Source organism: Lynx rufus, unplaced genomic scaffold (genome assembly GCF_022079265.1).
Source record: "Lynx rufus isolate CCGP_SWC_20201006 ecotype Redwood Valley unplaced genomic scaffold, mLynRuf1.p SCAF_1, whole genome shotgun sequence".
NCBI classification, from domain to species: Eukaryota; Metazoa; Chordata; class Mammalia; order Carnivora; family Felidae; genus Lynx; species Lynx rufus.
The window spans coordinates 50,068,309-50,087,901 of NW_025814823.1; the positions used below are offsets into that span (position 1 = coordinate 50,068,309).

Here is a 19,593-nt window from a genome sequence, read left to right on the forward strand (position 1 = left end):
AATCAGAGAATCTTTAAAAAGAATTTTTTTAAGTTTATTTATTTTGAGAGAGAGAAAGCACAAGTGGGGGAGGGGCAGAAAGAGAGGCGAGAGGGAGAATTCCAAGCAGGCTCCGTGCTGCCAGCACAGACAGAGCCCAATGTTGGGCTTGAACCCCTGAACTATGAGACTGTGACCTGAACCAAAGTTGGATGCTTAACCAACTGAGCCACCTAGGCGCTCCTCAGAGAATCTTAAAATAAGGACATGTTCCCGGATTACTGAGGTGCCCAGTGTAATCACAATGGCCCTTATATGTAGAAGATGGTGACAGAGGAGTTAGAGTCAGAGAGAAAGTGTCAGTGGTGGAGGCCAAGAGCCAAGGAAGGCAGGCAGATTCTTGAAGCTGGAAAAGGAATGAAAATGAGTTCTCCCATCCAGGAGTCGAGCCTGCTAACACCTTGACTTTAGCCCAGTGAGACCAGTTTTAGACTTCTGACCTTCAGACTGTAAGATAACAAATTTCTGTTTTTCAAGTCACAGAGTTTGTGGAAATTTGTTCCAGCAGTAATAGGAAACCATGACAGTGCTGGAGGCTGTAGAGTCACTTAGGCCTGAATCTGAATCTAAATCTGTCTTCTCACACTCAGCTGTGTGACTTCAGGAAGGTGGCCTTCCTGAACAACAGCTTTCTAATCTGTAAAACCGAGGCTATTCATATTTGACTTACACGATTTTTATTAAACGTTAAATGGGATCACATATGTAAAGCACATAATTGGTTCCTATTATCACCATCATGCTATTCAGTCCTCAAAAGAAACCTATAAGCTATCTATATCATGCATCATCTCCATTTTAAAGGTGAAAAAACTGAGGTTCAAGAATGTTAAGCAACATCACCTGGCTGATAGGGAAAACTTCCAATTCCGCTTTTAATTTAAGGTCCGCAATCTAATTTGAGAGAACTCCAGAGGGACTCCCAGAGTAGGTGCCGAAATCCTTCTCAGCTGCCTTGTGCTAACTGAATGTTCTACTTATTCTCCAGGATATTCAAGAATATGAGTGATGGTGTGTGTGTGTGTGTGTGTGTGTGTGTGTATGTGTGTGTGTGTGTTGTGGTGGGGGTGGGAGGTTGGAGATAGCAGTAGTCATCAATGGTCAACATAAGCAAAGATGCAGAATTGGGAATAAACCATGATCACTGATCCTAGATTCATAGAGGTTTTAGAGTTTAAAGCAGATTACGCAAATTCTTAGCCTTTCGGCCAACCTGGCCTACCCATGTATTTAAAACCAAACAAGAAAAACAAAACAAACTATATCAAAAACTGAGTAAGAATGCATTTAGATACGTTTTAGATGTTACAGTGTGTCATTGTCCCCACATTCCTTTTTCATTTCACCCGGCCAATTGGCACATTTATCTGAAACTTGCAAGACACAGGTTTCAACTTTTGGCTGAAAGTGACCTTATAGAGTCTGTTATTTAAAATAAGACCTAAGTAGGTTAAGTGCCTGGCTTATAGAAACATGGCTAGATTATGGTAGTCATGACTTCTGATCAAGTGGGGAGAATTATTAAGCTGTCCCACAGGCAGATGAGGCCAAATAATGTAAGGTTAGGATATGTTCTTAAGTACTGCAAAAAGCGCATGTTTTGCAATGGTGGTTTGGCAATGAGATGCAGGTTCAAGGCAGGTGATGACAGGATCCATATCCATACAGTAGGAAGACAGCTAGACGTATTCCTATTTAGATAAATAATATAAGACAGTGAGTAGTCACAGTGGTACACCACAAATGAGTTACAGGTGTACAGAGAAATTGATCCCCATAGTTTTCTAGGGAAAACTGGGTGGCCCTGAGCCTAGAAGATTCCCTGGGCTGGTTAACACTGTGAGGACAACCTTATTTGATTGGCAGGTGTTATACAAATGCTGCATTTTATCCATTGTTAGATTCCTATTTTTTCACATTTGACATCTCAGCAATCACAATGCACATTGCATCAGATGGCTTCTTATAGTGACAGGTAGCCAGGCAGCAGCTGTGACCCAGTTATTTTTGTTAGTGCATGCATGAACTTGGTCACAGCTGATCAGCACTTCTACTGAGTTATGGGTATTGTTGGCTGTATACTTACTATATTTAACTGCCATGTAAAGTGTCTTTAGAAAGATTATGCTTTGATTTGGCCTAACAAAAGTTACTAGGTATGAAAATAGAACAATGGGTATCAGTAAGCAAATATGGCTCATTGGAGTAATGACCAAAAATCCATGTTTTCTTACAAAACAACCCAATAATTTACAGTTCCTAAAAATACGTAGATGGCCTTGAGTAGATAAAACAAAAAGGTAGTTTATTCCGGTTTAAGGTTGGAATAATTGCCAAATCGCTCAGAATATAAGAATGAAACCTATAAGGATGAGAGAGCAGGTTTTGAGACACAACAACTTTTGTTAAGACATCAAACATCACTTTGTCAGAAACACCCTGCTATTTTTGAGTAGAAGTTATTGAATTTTCATCAGTGGCTGAGAAAACGAATTAGTGAGTTTAGTCAAGTAAGAAATGGTGACAAACCTTGATATTCCTTGACAACCATCGAAATCAATCTGTCAGTGTTAAAGTCAATAAAAGTGCATGGATTATTTGATATTGCTGATCTGTATCACGTGGGGAGAAAGGTTGGGAAACACTGGAATACATAATAAATTCTACAGGGGCTTTAAGAAAGAATTTTAGGATGGATCAAGGATGAAAAGATGTGAAATTTCAGCCAAAAACAACTTGAAAAATGTCCAGACTCATTCATGATCAATGAAAATAAAATGAGATATTTTACAATGCACTAAGTTCTAGGATTTTTCTCTCTTTTAGACTCCTCTCTCATGCTCCTCACTTACCTCCTTTTTTTTTCTTTTTATCCCCCTCCTTCTCATCCTCTGTCTCTCTCTCATTGTCCCCTTCCTTCTCCAACCCTCCTCACACTCTTCTCTCAGGAAAAGACGTGTAGTAACGATATGCTGTTGCTTGTTTTCCTGCCAACTTGGATGTCCCTGGGTCTCAGTCTCCAACCTAAGTGGTTCATCAGTGGTGTGGAATTTTTCTGGATGGACAGTTCAGAGGAATTCTGGCACCTGCTGTTGTAACAATACTTTGTAGCCTCCTCCAATCCCCAGCCTATCTTCTGAGTGCCCTTCTCTAACTGTCAGCATGTTCACTGCTCTTGTCTCTTTCCGGCTTTGAAAAGAATTCTAGATCTGGCTGCAGGAAATATAGGTTGAAGTCCCATTCTGCCACCTGTGAAACCTTGGGAAACAATTTAAACTCTCCAAGCGGTAGCTACTGTATTTGTAATATGGTGACATCTCTCTCTTTCTCACCTGCCTGCTTGTCAGACTGTAGTGAGGATCAAACAAATGCATGAGAAGGGTCAAAGTTTCTATGAAGAGTAAAGCCTGAATTAAGTCTGAATATATATTATTGTTTCATTGCTATAATAACATCTCAGTTAACATAGTTGGACAGTTTACTAACAAATTAAATTGTATTAACATATACATTTAAAAATTTCTGGAGGTAAAACTACACATCTTTATTTGGCTATTAGAATTTGAGCAAGTGTATCAATTACCTATATTCCTTTTAATTTGATTATTTAAAGTTTTGGCAGGTATAGTAATTAGTTGCTGCTAATTAGTTTGTTCTCACAAACTACCCCTTCCCCAACACACACAAATTCCCAATGTCCTACTACAAGCAAATATTTATTTAGCTTACATTTCTCAAGGGTTAGTGGTGGGTTGGCCAGTCTAGGCTGGGCTCAGCTGAGGTGGTTCCGCTGTGCTCCAAGTGTCTTTTGCTGTGTTTCTGGGACCAGCAGGCTAGCCCAAGCACATTCTTCTCAAGGCAGTGGCAGAAATGCAAGACAACACGCAGAAATACAAGCTCATTAAGGCCTAGACTTGGAACAGGCACGCTATTATTTCTGCCCTACTTTATTGACTAAAACAAGTTACATGGCTGAACTAGGTGTCAAGGAGTGGAGAAATAACACACCTGATTTTCATTATTTGTGGTAGTTATGGTCTGTAAAGTCACCATGAATACTGCTTTAGTAAATACAGAACCACTGCTCCCAGGGGAAATATCGGTTAGGTTCCTGTGAGCCTCTGATAACATTTGCATCAACAGATCGATACATAACCTTGTTTTATGTGTTTCTTTTTAAAGACACCTCACCTGATATACATTGTTGAATCATTAACATCAAATTCCTGGCCGACAGCACCATAACTCATGCCTGAAGGAACAAATCTAACACATGTATTTTTGGTATAAGGCACATCACAGCCCTCTTGTGTTTGGGAACATCAGACAGAATGTCTGCACAATGCTTGGGGCCATATATACACTGAAATCATCAATAAAAAGTGCAAAAATGCAAAAAAAAAAACACATGGCACTAAATAGACTGCAAAAAGGACACTTGTTTCTAGGATGAGACCTGAAACAAGAAGGCAGAATATTGCCTGTTCACTCTCAGCTGGGAACTCAAGTTTTTTGCCACTACACATGTCTGCAAATAACTGTGGGAGTATTAATTTGGGGAACACAAATAATGTTAGCAGGTAGGCAGATTCAAAGTGCAGAATCCATGAATAATGGGGATCAACGCTACTTTGTCCTTTAGTGGAAAAATTTTAAAGGAGGTAGATGAAGGGAGAGTTAAAAAAAATAGGGCCTATAATGCCTAATCTTGAGATCCATCTCAGATGTATTGAATCAAATCTGCATTTCAGACCCCCAGATGTTTTTGTATGCCCATTCAAGTCTGAAAAGTACTTCCCTTTAATATGATGATAGGTACATTCATGCCAGAGAGTGGAAGTTAAACCCTACAAAAATTAGGGCCCTAGTGCAGAATTGTTATGAGTCTAAAAGTTTGGGGCATACAGGAACAACCTTTTTAAGGTGAAGAGTAACTTATTTCATCTTGCAACTCCTATAATGGAAAAGAGGCAGAGTAATTGGGCCTCTTTGGCTTTTCGAGAGCAGCATATGTGACCCTGGAAATTACAGCTATAACACATTTATTGGGTAACATGGACGGCTGACGGTTTGAGGGGGTCCCTGAGCAAGACAGTGCTCTGCAGCAAGTCCGTGCGGAAAGGCCAGCTGCCTTGCTGTTTGGCCCTATGTCTCAGCAGATCCAGGGGTACTAGAGATGTCCATGGTGAGTGAGTAAGGGTGTATGTGGACTCTTAGGTAACCCTAACAGGAGAATCACAGGGAAGAACCTCAGGGCTCTGGAGCAAGGCCATTCACTAAAAGCAGGCCATTTGAAAAGCAGCCCTGGCATGCCACTGAAAGCCTGGCCATAAAACTCAAGTATGATGCAACTATAGCTGCTTATCATGAGCTGGACATTTCAGACTTACCAACTCACTCTAGGGGGGTTTAACAGCAATCTGTCAGATGGATAAGGAGAAAGAGGAATCAAAGTTTTGGAAATTCCTTGGAGGTCAAACATCGGTGGCCAGAATATGAGTGGGAAAGTTGGAAGTTCTTCGAGAAAGGCAAACTCAGCACAGTAAAATTATTCCTTTTTTTTTCACTCGTAAAAGCTCCTCTCCCTGAATGCCTTCTATTGGGAGCAGAGTGGTAAATGCACTCTACCCCAAGTCAGATCTCTGGAGTTATCATTGACAATTTAGGCTCACCAAAGGGATATCCTATTAAAATGGTTTCTATTTAATTTGTGCCTCCTTCTCCATCTCCGTGGTTTATTGCCTTAATTCTCTCATCATTTCACCCTTGCAAATATCCTACATTATTGACAAATTAAGTTTCTGCATATCTGTTGATTCTCTTCATTCGTCAAGTATTTATCGAGCATCTATTATGTATCAGGCACTGGGGTAGGCTTTGGGGAAACAGTGTGAAGAATTTAAAAAGACACTCCTGCAAGCCTCATGGAATTTACAGGCTGGTGGAAGAGAGATATGAAAATCCTGCTTAAAAGCCTTCAGTGGTTCCCTGCTGTTTACAGAGTGAAGCCCAGATGTCTTGATGGGACTGTCCCTCCTTACCCCTCCAGCATCACCTCCAACCAAAGCCCTTCAACCTTGCAGGCTCTGCAGCCACAGTGCACACTTCACTTCTTCTGAGCATAATCAGATATGCAGAAACTTAATTTGTCAATAATGTAGGAAATTGCAAGAGTGAAATGAGAGAATTAAGGCAATAACCATGGAGATGGAGAACGAGGCACAGATTAAACAGAAACCGTTTTAAGAGGGTATCCCTTTGGTGAGCCGAAATTGTCAATGATAACTCCAGAGATTTGACCTGGGGTAGAGTGCATATTACATTTCAAGGGCCCTCTCCAGCTTTACACCTTTTGCAGGGAACCTCTGGACACATCTCCCCTCTTTAGCTGCACGTCTCTTCAGTTCTACATCTCATGCTACCACTATCATATATGTATCATACTTCGTTGCAATTTTTCATTCTTCTGCCCACCTCTTCTACTCTACGGTGAGTGCAGTGTCTGATTCATAATAGGTGCTTGACATTTTTTTCATAAATAACTAAATAGGTATATAGAGAGCAACCCCCCTCCCCCCTCCCCCCGACACACAAACACACACACACACACACACACACACACACACACACACACACACACTCTGCAATAGCAGATAAGGCTAACATACCACCTCTGCACCGTGGCAAAGGAGCTTTTGGGACTTGACTCCTGGGCATTCACTGGCCTTCAGGCCTCCTGATGCATGGCAATCCCGTTGTTCGCTCTTAGAATAGGACTCAGTGGCGCGCCCCCTAGCGCCTCCAGCTGAAGCTGCAGGAACGGGAGGGCTCCCGCGAGCATGAGGTCCCAGGCCCGCGCAAGGCGCAGGCGTAGCACGCGAGCGCTAGGCTCGGATGGGAACAGTCCAAGTGAGAGGGGAGCTAGCTGTGGATTCAGATTCTTTTTCCTTTTTCAGTACGGAGATGGCTTCTCTTGTCTTCTCCGATTGTATCTTAATTTAAAATGTAAGACTTGAGTGTGGCTCTTCAGGGAAGGAGAAAAGCACTAGAGTGTTTTGTCAAGCTGTTTTTCGTTCTTCAGCACCCCTCCCTGGGGGGGGTGGAGGAGGGTTGGACGGTCCCAGGTCAGAGCGCGCGGGGGCGGAAGCGGCGGCGGCTGCTGCTGTCAGAGCTGGAGAGGGGCCGGGCGGAGCGGCCATGGAGGGTCAGCGTTGGCTGCCGCTGGAGGCCAATCCCGAGGTGTGCGCTGCTTGGATCTCGGCTTGAGGCCGCGGGCATGGGCGGAGGGAAGCGGGATGCCGCGGCTAGTCCAGAGCAGTTTGTTTCTATAAATTGTGTTCTCTGTTCCGTTTTCAGGTCACCAACCAGGTGAGTGAGGTGTCTGTCGCTGGGGACCCCGGAGCCCTCCCTGCCTGCCTGCACCTCTGATCTTCCTAAGAATCTGGAATTAGATTCAGTGAGGGCCCCTCTTGCTCTGCTTCATACGGGTGTGACCCCTTTACGGCCGTATCCCTACCACCTAATTCCTGGAGATGCTCCCGGCTGTTTCAGCCCTTCCTCTGGGGCCATTCCCCTGTCATCCTGGGGTCTGGGTCTGAGGCTTGTGGCACATTGACCCTCTGTTCCTATTTCTCTTCCCTCTTCGTTTTGCCTCCTGCTAGTGCCAATTCCATAATTTCCCAACTCCTGTACCTTCTGGGTGACTAATTTGTCTACACTACCTGACTCCAAGCTTTGAAAACTCGCCCACCCAGTCCTTGTAATTTCATCCACCGCCTGCACTATGAAATCATCTTCCAATCATCTTCTCTTGCTCCATCAAGTCACTTGTCTTCCCCGCCACGCCCCCTTTCTCTTCCAGTCCCTTAAAACTGGAATTTAGTTGTTTCTATACCATAGAAAGCTCAGTATAATAGTTCCCACGCCATTCTTGGCCCACCTACAAACACTTCAAGTTCGTCTGGGTATTGAAGGTTCAAGTTTGGGGTGGGAAACGAGAACATCTCCCAGCCACTCCATTAAAAGTTATTGTGCTACCAGGTATAAACTTTTGATTTGCTCAGGTGTATTTTATCTTAACCTGTTTTAAATTCTCATCAGCTCATTTACTTTTTATGGCCCTTTTAGCTTGTCATCTGATGTACGTTCCCGCCCCCCCCCCATAATTTTCCTTTTCATCATCAAGGAATAATGATTCATCACATGCTTGATTTTTGGTTTTCAAAGCTTGTAGAAAAATTCCTTATATACAGAAAGTAGATAGAAACGCTTTATCTTAATGTTGACAGTAAATCTTTCACCTTATGCAGTTTATTTTATGTTTTTGAAATGACTCTGGAACTCTTGTCTCTTTAGTAATCCTGAGATGTACAAAACTTAAAACCCTGCATATATCTTTTATATTGTGCTTTAGATGGCATTCTCTATATGTATGTTAATTTTCTTTTGTTTCCCCCTTTTGAAATTTGCTGTTCATTTTTTCCTTAAAATAGTTTCACCCCTTTGTAAAGAGAGAAAAATCTTTAGGCTGAAGAAATCATTTGCACCTTCTGATTTAGTCCATAGGGGAGACCTAATCCAAAGCTATTTTTATACCTTTGTGAAAAATCAATTTACCGTATATCTGAACTTTGTTCTTTTCCATTGATCTTTGTGTCTGTTCTTTTCCCGATACCACATTGTTTTGATTATTGTAGTTTGGTAGTAAATCTTGAAATCAAATAGTATGAATCCTCCCACTTTGTTCATTTTTGAAATTGTTTTAGTTACTTTGCCTTCCCATATAAATTTTAGAATGGACTTGTCAAGTTGTACAAAAAAATCATGGTTTTGATGGTAAATGTGTCTAAATGTATAGATTTAGTTTGGGGAAAACTAACATCTTAACGATATTGAGTCTTGTATTCCATTAAGATAGTATATCTCATCATTTGCTTAGGTCTTTGATTTCACTCAACAGTGTTTTGTAGTTTCAGCGTATAGTTCTTGCATGTATTTTGTTAGATTTATACCTAAATATTTGTTACTATTGTAAATGACACTGTTTTAAAATTACAATTTCGAATTGTCCATTGCTATGTGTAGAAATATAGTTGATTTTTATATGATGGCTTGTATCCTACTACCCTGCCAAATGCGCTTATTCTGGTGGCTTTTTTGTCGATGTTTTGGGATTTTTGTATATAGACAATCATATTCTGTGTGAATAGACTGTTTTTTACTTCTTCCTTTTCAATCTGTGTGCTTTTTATTTCTTTTTCTTTTTTGCATTCGTTGGGACCTTTAATACAAAGTTTTCCGCCTTCGGTGGAAAACATTTGATCTTTCATCATTAAATATGTTAATTGTAGGGCTTCGGTAAATGCTTTTTGTCAGATAAAGAAGTTTCTTTCTTTTCCTAGTTTACTGAGAGTTTTTATCATGAATCCATGTTTAATTTTCTTAAATGGCTTTTCTGCATCCCTTGAGATACTCTTTTAAGAAATAATACCAATTGTATATAAACATAGAAGAGGAGGGACACTTACCAATTCATTTTATGGCCAGCATTACCAGACAAGCCATAATAAGAGTAACTGCAGACCAGTATCCTTCATGGGATCTAAAAATCTTTAGCAAAATATTAGCAAATTGAGTGTAGCAATGTATAAAAAGAATACTATTTCATGACTAAGAGCAGTTTATCCAGGGATCGCACAGCTGGGTTCACCATTCAAAAGTCAATCAGTGTAATTAGCCATATCAAGAGACAAAACTATTTTTGGTGATATTATTTGTTAATAAGATATAAATTTATTTAACTGGAAACATACATACTGTGATCCAGCTGCCAATGGACCTTGTTCCTAGGTAATCTTAATATTAACTATAAAACACATTCACTTTAAAGAGACACAAACAAACACACATGCACATTTACTTATTCACATAGATTAAATGATATTTGCGGAGCACCTTTTCTAATGCCAGGTATCTGAGAAGGAGCTGGTTATTCTTTGGTGATTAAAATATTCATGGTTTTCTGCTTTTCAGTGGGAAGATAGACAATAAACAAGTAAGCAAACAATTAGCAATTGTTTTAAGTGCAATGAAAAAAATTAATAGGGCACTGTGATCAAAACCATCAGGAGAAACATAATAGGTTAGTTGGTGACAGGAGGCCAGTCTGAGGTGGCATAAACAGGGAAAAAGATGTTATTTAGTGTATGATTTGACACTATTTCTGGCTTGTTTTGGCAGGGTTCAGTTTGTTTTAAATTTATTAAAGAAGTAATGTGATTTTAGGGCAGAATGAGCAAATATTTTAGAAGTGATTGGTTTTAACCAAAATTTTTGTGGTTGGTTTTAATTCTTTATATGTTAGTGACAAAACTGAGACTAGAAAATGGACAGAAATTTGATAACTGACTTAGAATTTGGAGAATAAATTAAGCCACAGATAAACCCGAACAATATCCATCCCCACACCCTCTATTTCTTCAACTTAATGGAATCTTAGGTATTTTACTTGTTACAATTTGGTAGTTGCATACGTTATTATACTCTTAGTTTTATGTTCTAATGATGCCTAGTTTGTAGGAAAATGATTGACATATTTATTATATAGAGATCATTATTAACTGTTAGACATTAACTAGTAACCATGTGTCTCAGTAGATGTGGTAAGCAGTGATTTTTCTTGTTGATTAATGTGCTGTCAATCCATTCTAAGGATATTTTATCATGTTACAGGTAGGACTTACCCAGAATAAAATCAGTTAGGTGATAAAAAAAAATTATTCTCATTTAACTTCTAGTTACTGTCTACTTCTTCTAGCAATTACTGCTTATATATATTTATTAGTAGTAATATCAAGTACTAAATAAGCATAATTTCTGTTACAATCTAAATCATTAACAAATGAGTAATAAGGTGGAGTCTGTCACTGCCCTGAGCATGCCATTAAAGACCAGAAAAAGTGGCTTAAAACAAATTTGAAAGGAAAGTGAATGTTATTTTTCTGTTTTCTTAAATTTACAGAATCAGAGTTTTTGTTATTTGACTGTCATCTAAAAAAGGAGGAAGAATTCATTGTAAGTTAGGGGCAGAGGGTAACAGTTTTTCAGGTAGAGAAGTCTAGTTTGTGTGCAAAGACCTGGAGGGAAGAGGTGGTTATAGACTCTTTGTTCATTGTGGCTAAAGTTAGAGAACACCGTATAAAAGAAGATACTTCAGTGAAAGAAAAGTAAATAGGGATGAGAGCAGCCTGGAGCTTTGCGCGTGGGTTCTGGCCATGTGAATTTGAACAATGCTATAATCTCCCAGACTCTGTTTTCTCATTGGTAAAAGGATCTAATAAAAGCTACCTTGCTCCTTGCAGTAAAGGTGAAGTATATTAAAGCTTCTAGCATGCTTTCTGATACATGACACTTTTTAAAAATATTTACAAATAATTTTAAATGGTGTTTATTTGGTGGAAAAATTTATCATTGGACCATAGAATTAAAAAAAAAAAGTTGCCTCATATTTTAAGGGCACATATCCTAAATTACTCATTTTTCTTGATTGGCCAAAATTACAGTGGCATTGTGAAAATTTAGTGGGCTAATCGGTCAGAATTTTGTTATTACCCAATGTTTAGAAAGGCCAGATTGGTATTAGGTTGTAAGTCCTTTTATCCTGCTTGATGCAAACTGCATGCTTCTATTGTGTAGAGATGGCTTTGGAAATGCATATACAGAATACTCTGTGGGTAGTCTGAAGAAATTTTTTTGGAATAGTTTTAAGGTCATTACTTTGAGTTTTTCTCCCAGTTTTGTAAATTTAACTAAAACGTGTATCAGTTCTATAGATTTTTATAACTTACAAACTACATATAACTATTATAAAAATAACACATTTTTTAAAACTGGAAAATAAGTTGAGTTCACATCACCCAAGCTAACTGCAGTCAATATTTTTATGTATGTATGTATGTATGTATTTTTAAGCAGTCAATATTTTAGAGAATTTCCTTCCAATCATTCTCTATTTACATAGGATAATTTTAAACACAGATGCGTTTGTTTAATTATCAAAGTAGGACAGCTTCATGATTAAAAAAAAAAAGAGAGAAAAGTTGAAGACCTTCTTCCCCACCCTTTCTCCACTTCCCAGAGGTAGTTACTATTAATAGCTGCTTTTGTTTTTTCATTCATAGATGACTTCCTGTGTGAATCTTACAGCAATCCGGAATCAGAGGATGCAACAAATGTACTTGATAGATATTGATTGGCCTTTTTATGTCAATCTCTTTGAGATTAGCAGTATGAGTAAAAATTTAAGTGTGATTCCAGTTAAAATGTAGCCATTTTTATGTTAATGTAGTCATTCATTCCTCAGTTACTAATCATTCTTTCTACAGTGGCTGCCTTGGATCTTAGTATTTTTCATCCTTAATAGCTTTGGCTGACCTGGAGTAAGACTGTCCCTAAAATGTTTCACTGTTACTTCCAGTTTGCAGCACAGATGTGTTTCTCTGTTACGTGTACCATGCTGTTTTATAATTTTATGACAGTATGACTTTTTGGGGTGTATAAAATTAACAAATTTAAATCCTCTTATCAGGATTTATGATTCTTTTCCCTTTAGAGCTTTCAATCCTAGGCAGATAGTATTCTCCTATCCAAGTTCTAACCAGGCTCAACCCTCCCTAGCTTCCAAGCTCAGGAGACCAGGGCACCTTCAGGGTGGTATGGCTATAGACTGGGCAGGCAGTGTTCTGTGTTGATTAAATGAATGCCTGGTTTTCGATTAGAAGCCAAATATATCTTTCCTCCTTATTTAACGTGACATAAATACAAATGAATATATTTTAAATTTTTAAAAAAATATTTATTTACATTTTGAGAGAGAGAGAGGGGGACAGAGAATCCGAAGCCTGCTCGAGCTGACAGCAGCGAGCCTGATGCGGGGCTCGAACTCATGAACCATGAGATCGTGACCTGAGCAGAAGTTGGATACTCAACCGACTGAGCCACCAAATGAATATGTTTTAAATATTCATGATAAACATAGCTTAATGGACATCCATAGACATACAGATGGCAAGATTATCTGTTAAAATAGGGATGTGATCTTCAGTTCAACAAATAAAACTTGAGTGTCTTTGGGTTAGCCAGGTACAGTGCTAGGTGATGGGATTAAAAAGATGATTAAGACACAGTTCCTTCCCTTGACTTGTGGGTCAGTTTTAATTCTTTCTGGTTTCTAGATCAAATTGAATATAGAGAAGGGCATAGACTAAGGATTTTGGAGAAAGTGGAGAACAGAGAGGGGAGTAGTTTGGAGTACTTGAGTGAACTTTATTAAAAGTGTAGAATCAGATGAAGAATAGGTATGCTATAGAAGAGTCCATTGATTTCTGTGGCCTCAGACTTTGGAAAGCATGTGACTTAAAGAAACTGATAGGTGTTGAGTACATTCTACCAAGAGTCTTTTAATTCAATATATTTCTTATTAAACCTATCTAGGACCTTATTTTTGACCAACCATATTATCGTTAGAGTTTCTTTGCCAGGCCGAGAAGCAGAGAGATGGAAAGTAGCTCTTTAACTGGGAAAGTCTTTTCTTACAGAACCTGACTGTGTGAGATTAATGGCACTGTTCATGTGACATAACATGCTTTCTGTTGGTTTTATAAGATCTCAATTGATGGTCCAAGTACATGTGATCATTCTTCAAGGAGAAATACCCAAGGCACCTTAGTTTCAAACTTCAGATAGTGTTAGACTGGTAGATAACTTATATTCTTGAGGTAAGGAATAATGATGCATTTTTTTTTTTAACGTTTTATTTATTTTTGAGACAGAGAGAGACAGAGCATGAACGGGGGAGGGGCAGAGAGAGAGGGAGACACAGAATCGGAAACAGGCTCCAGGCTCTGAGCCATCAGCCCAGAGCCCGACGTGGGGCTCGAACTCACGGACCGCGAGATAGTGACCTGAGCTGAAGTCGGACGCCCGACTGACTGAGCCACCCAGGCGCTCCAAATGATGCATTTTTAATACATTTTTTTTCCTCTCCTCCTTTTTTTCCCCTCTCACCTAAAACTTATTTTGTGATGGTGTACTTTTGTAAATCATCAGCTTCATTCAACACAAACATATGTTAAGACTTTATTGGGAAATTGACATTATTCACATTACTTTTTCTTTTTCCCTCTGCAGTAGATTAGGGTCTGACATTTTATTTTCCTGTGAAATCTTAACAGTTTAAAAAAATACTAATCTTCTGTTATACTCGTTTTACCAGGTATGAGAGACAGTGAAGTCGAGTGGGTTTCATTGTGTACTAGAGGTCAGGAAGCCAGTTTACTTCTAGCATTTTCTGGCATTCATATAATCACTTGGACTCTTTTGGCTTTATGTACTTTTTGCTCATTGATGTAATTTGTGATATCTGTCTATCTTTAAACCTCAGGCGTCATTTTTGGTAAGTAGGATAAACTGTGTTGATCATCTAATTGTTTATTTGAGAGAACTTAAAATACGTCTTCTTAAAAGTCATTGTAGTGAAAATGAGTTTAACATATCAACCAAGCTAAGCTGTATGTGTTTGGTGAAGTCCTGGCTTATTATGTTCAATCCCAAAGTAATGGATTTTGAAAAAAAGGGATTTTGCTTAATATAAACTTTTAATGTTTGTTAATTGATATAAATAAATTGCTATCTCTTCTAACCTTATTCGTGGAAAACCTTTACTTTTCTTGCTGAACATTAGTAATAAGTATACCTTGCATTCACTTTATTTATTAGATGTGCAGTAATACATGTTATTTCCCTGTTAATGTTGCAATGTTTGTTTGTTTTCAACTTTTACCAGTTTCTCAAACAATTAGGTCTACATCCTAACTGGCAGTTTGTTGATGTATATGGAATGGATCCTGAACTTCTTAGCATGGTACCAAGACCAGTGTGTGCAGTGTTACTTCTCTTCCCTATTACAGAAAAGGTACTTGTTAACTGAGATGAAGTCTCTGGTAAATATAATGTTCTCTTTCAATGTTGAGTTAAAAACATGGTCTGCTTTAAGAATAAATGACTCCCTTCTTGCATAAAATGAGGAAATCTAGGGGCCACAGGGTGGCTCAGTCGGTTGAGCGTCCAACTTTGGCTCAGGTCATGATCTCATGGTTTGTGAGTTCAGGCCCTGCGTCAGGCTCTGTGCTAACAGCTCGGAGCCTGGAGCCTGCTTTGGATTCTGTGTCTCCATCTCTCTCCCCCTTCCCTGCTTGGGCTCTGTCTCTCTCTCTCAAAAGTAAATAAACATTTTTACAATTTTTAAAAAATATGAGGAAATCTAAAAGATATCTTAGGGGCACCTGGGTGGCTCAGTCGGTTGACTGTCCAGCTCTTGGTTTCAGCTCAGGTCATGATCCCAGGGTCCTTGGATCAAGCCCTACATCGGGCTGAGTGTGGAGCCTGCTTGGGATTCTCTCTCTCTCTCTCTCTCTCTCTCTCTCTCTCTCTCCCTCCCTCCCTCCCTCCCTCCCTCCCTCCCTCCCTCCCTCTCCCCCTCTCCCTCTCCCTCTCCCTCTCCCTCACCCTCTCCCTCACCCTCTCCCTCTCCCTCTCCCTCTTTCCCTTTCCCCCACTCACATGCTCTCTCTCTCTAAAATTAAAAACATAAAGGACATCTTAGAAACTTAGTTTTATTAAAGGGCTGATATTTAGATTTTGATTTATAAATTCACAATAAAGCCTTGAATTAGACTTTTAAACTTGGGTAGTTTTCTTCTTTTATAAAATATGATTAGTTTGCCTCAGTGTGTTTCGGTATCACATTTAGTCACATTTTGATGTATATACTTTAGAAATGTTAAGTACTAGGATAATCTTAAATCTGTCTTAGAGAAGGTATAAATAAATAATATTCACATTTTAAGTATATGTGTAATTGTTTCCAATCCATAATTAAAAACAAGTCTTTAAGGAGGAAGGTATAATTAATGATAGGGGTTACATTATTTTCAGAATAAACTTGATATGTGTGGAAATCATTAAGTTTAAACACAGCTTAATTGGCAGGTTTAGGATGTGTTGGGGATTATAATCATCTATTTTTAGAGTTTGATATTTAATTTCAAATCTCCACATTTCAGCCTTTTCTTAGAATGTCATATAGATATATGCATTTTGAAACCAGCATTTTTAAGTTCATTGTGAAACAGCTTTTGAGACTATATCCTTCTGATTTCTGTTTTTAAACTTAACAATAGGATGAACTCAGTAGCTGTGAAAGATGAAGAAGTGAATGTTTGGGAAAATGTGGGAGAAGTGTTGGTGACTTTGTCATATACATGCTCAGGCCGTGTTATTTTTCAGGAATAAATGGAGCCAAGTCTCACAGAAATTAAGAATTAGGCTTTGTTCAGTCCTAGAAATTTCTGGATAATTTTCTTTATGCCATAACTAAGTAGCCTCAGTTTAATATAAATAAAAAATGCTGAAATAGTTCTCTTTTCTAGTTAAAGTTCTACCAAACAAATTATTTAATTAAAGAAGGGATATTTCTTGGGGCACCTGGGCGGCTCAGTCCGTTAAGCGTCTGACTCTTGATTTTGGCTTATGTCATGATCTCATGGTTTCATGAGTTCAAGCCCCATGCCACGTCAGGCTCTGCGTTGGTGGTACGGAGCCTGCTTGAGATTCTCTGTCTTCCTCTCTCTATCCCTCCCCCTCTCGCACTATCTCTGTCTCTGTCAAATAAATAAAATTTTAAAAAAGAAGGGATATTTCTTCATATTTGCTGTTTGTAATATAGAATTCAAAGTTATTAATTTCTTAGTGATTATACATTATTAGACCAAACTACTTTTAATGGTGAGGTTGTAATTATTCTGAAATTTGAGGAGGGGTTAGGACACTTAAGTTTACTCTCTTAGTCCAATGTTATTCTCATTTTTTTTTTTTATTTTTATTTATTTATTTATTTTTTGTTACTAAAGTAAGCCAATAGCTATCCCAGGACCCCAACTGTAAAGAATAATAAAAAGAAAAAAAAAAAAGCTTAAAGCTTAGGCTTTCTTAGTTGGTGTTATACAAATGTGAGTTTATGGTCCAAGTTGGAAATTTCCCAAAACATTGAGATGTATGACCTACCTTTTTTTTTTTTTTTTTTTTCCTTATTAAAGAATAAATTGGATTTGGTCTCCTTCATGTAGTGGGTCATCAGTTTTTAAAAAAGCATGTTGTCCTTATCAGTAGGACTCTTCATTTAGTGGATAACCCGTACTGAAAAGGTCATTGGACCCATTGTTAGAAAAAAAACCCACAATTCTAAAATATTAAAGCGAAGAATATAATGGCATCTGCCATGTTTGGTTGTTTCTTACAATTTGGCATATTTCCATTTCAGTTCATAAGGGACATATTAAAGTCACTCAAAGGGTATCTAGTGGATGTTTTAGGAGATACAAAGTGTTTCAGTCTTCTGTGTTCTGATTTAGAAAGTGATTATGTAATTGCACATGGCTAAAGCAAACTAATACCAAAAGAACTGTCATGGATACTTCGTTACTCTTTAAAGAAAGTCAGTTATGGTGATTTAAATGTGTGCTTCATTGTAGTGTTTACTCACCAATGAATTGCAAAGGAAGAGGCTATAAATTTCTCTCTGATATTTTTGTCTCTTGACCCTGTGTTTTCACTTTAGTCTGCTGTTAATAACTTTTTCTCCTATGCTTGCTCTGTGTCATTTTAGGATTTTTCTTCTTAAATGTTAAATCTTGAGAAGTTGCCAAATCTCATTTTGCTTTGTCAGCAAAGAACACTGATACTAAACAACGGTAAACTAAGCTGTAGGACCATATAAACATTTCAGCATAAGCTTACTATATTGAATCTTCTACAGTTTTTATCAGTTAAAGTCATATGAATGAATTAATGATTCAGAATTTATTCTGAAAATGTAAATTAAAAATTTGATTTTGAAGCAAATTCATAAAAATTATTATTTTTATTAATGTTTATTATTTATTTATTTATTTATTTTTGAGAGAGAGAGAGAGAGAGCACAAGTGGGAGAGGGGCGGAGAGAGAGGGAGACACAGAATCCAAAGCAGGTTCCAGGCTCGGAGCTGTCAGCACAGAGCCCGACACGGGGCTCAAACTCATGAGTCATGAGATCACGACCTGAGCTGAAGTCAGATGCTTAATTGGCTGAGCCACTCAAGTGCCCCCATAAAAATGATGTTTTAAGGCATATATACATTTGTTGTTAGAGGCAGTTTCTGAATTATGGGTTTACTGTAGACATCATTTGTCTCCTTAATTGCAAGGATCAGCCATCTTTTTCTGTGGAGGGCCAGATAATGAAGATTTTCAACTTTGCAGGCCTACAGAATCTGTGGTAAAACTATTGTACTTTGCTTTTTAGTGTGAAAACAGCCATAGACAATACAAAAATAAAACTTTTCTTATGAGAACAGGCAGCGGGCCAGATTTGGCCACTAGGCTATAGTTTGCAGATTTCCTACTTTATTGGATTCTGAACGTTATAGAACAAAACAATAAAATCATCTTTCTACTCTCTCCCTCCTCCTTCTCATCACTCGTTTTTTAACCTCTTTATTATTTTTTAACCTTTTTTTTTACAATTAGGAAAATGAGACACAGAGTCATTAAGTAACTTGTGAAATAATAATCACACAGCAAGTAATAATGGAGCCAGGATGTGGGCTTAGGCAGTCAGGTGTAGAGCACACACTTCTGACATTTATTATTCCCATATTGTTTTTAAATCAGTTATTAGAGATAATGGTGAACGTTTGTTTTGAATACAATATGCTAAGAATTTGTTAGTACAGTATGATTTAACAATATAGAAATGTAAAGAAAAGAGTGTTTTATTCTAAAGATGAGGTAAAAGTCCTCCAGTAATCTATGGTCACAGAGATAACCTGTTACATTTTTGTATACTCTTTCAGATTTTTCAATGCATACATAAAGTATATTTTTTAAAAACATGAATGAGAACCATGGTAATATATATTGACCTAGAACCACCCTATAATCATGGACAGATTTCTGAGTCAGAATATATAAATCTATTTTATTCTTTTTTAAGTGCTTTATAGGATTCCATTAAGATATGCTGTAGTATGTTAACCAAATGCCCATTAATGGGTATTTAGAACTTTCCTGGTTTTGTGTTTGAGTACTTTTTAACGTATTGTTTTCATAAGTAGACTATTGACTTTTTTTTTAATAGTATGAAGTATTCAGAACGGAGGAGGAGGAAAAAATAAAGTCTCAGGGACAAGATGTTACGTCATCAGTATATTTCATGAAGCAAACAATCAGCAATGCCTGCGGAACAATTGGACTCATCCATGCTATTGCCAACAATAAAGACAAGATGCACTTTGGTAAATAATTTTTTATTACTGCTTGTCCATCACCTCCCCCCAACACCAGCCACCAGAAGTCATGAGTTGACTTATTGAGCAGTAGGTGGTGCTGTGGTTCTTTCTTTTAAAGTATCAAATAAAGCATTTTCCTTTCTTTTTCTTCTTTTTTTCCCCTAGTGGGAAT

At 38.1% G+C, this 19,593-nt stretch overlaps 1 protein-coding gene across 2 annotated transcripts in view; it reads left to right on the forward strand.

Annotated features, from left to right (window-relative positions):
- Positions 1 to 7,185: 7,185 nt before the first annotated feature.
- Positions 7,186 to 19,593, forward strand: part of UCHL3 (ubiquitin C-terminal hydrolase L3) — a 42,475-nt gene continuing 30,067 nt past the window's right edge. For both annotated transcript variants that reach the window (XM_047080713.1, XM_047080721.1), the window contains exons 1-4: positions 7,186 to 7,278; positions 7,396 to 7,407; positions 14,882 to 15,010; positions 19,271 to 19,427. In XM_047080713.1, the coding sequence (XP_046936669.1) occupies positions 7,237 to 7,278; positions 7,396 to 7,407; positions 14,882 to 15,010; positions 19,271 to 19,427 (340 nt within the window). In that variant the 5' untranslated portion in view covers positions 7,186 to 7,236. The remainder of the gene's footprint in view (positions 7,279 to 7,395; positions 7,408 to 14,881; positions 15,011 to 19,270; positions 19,428 to 19,593) is intronic.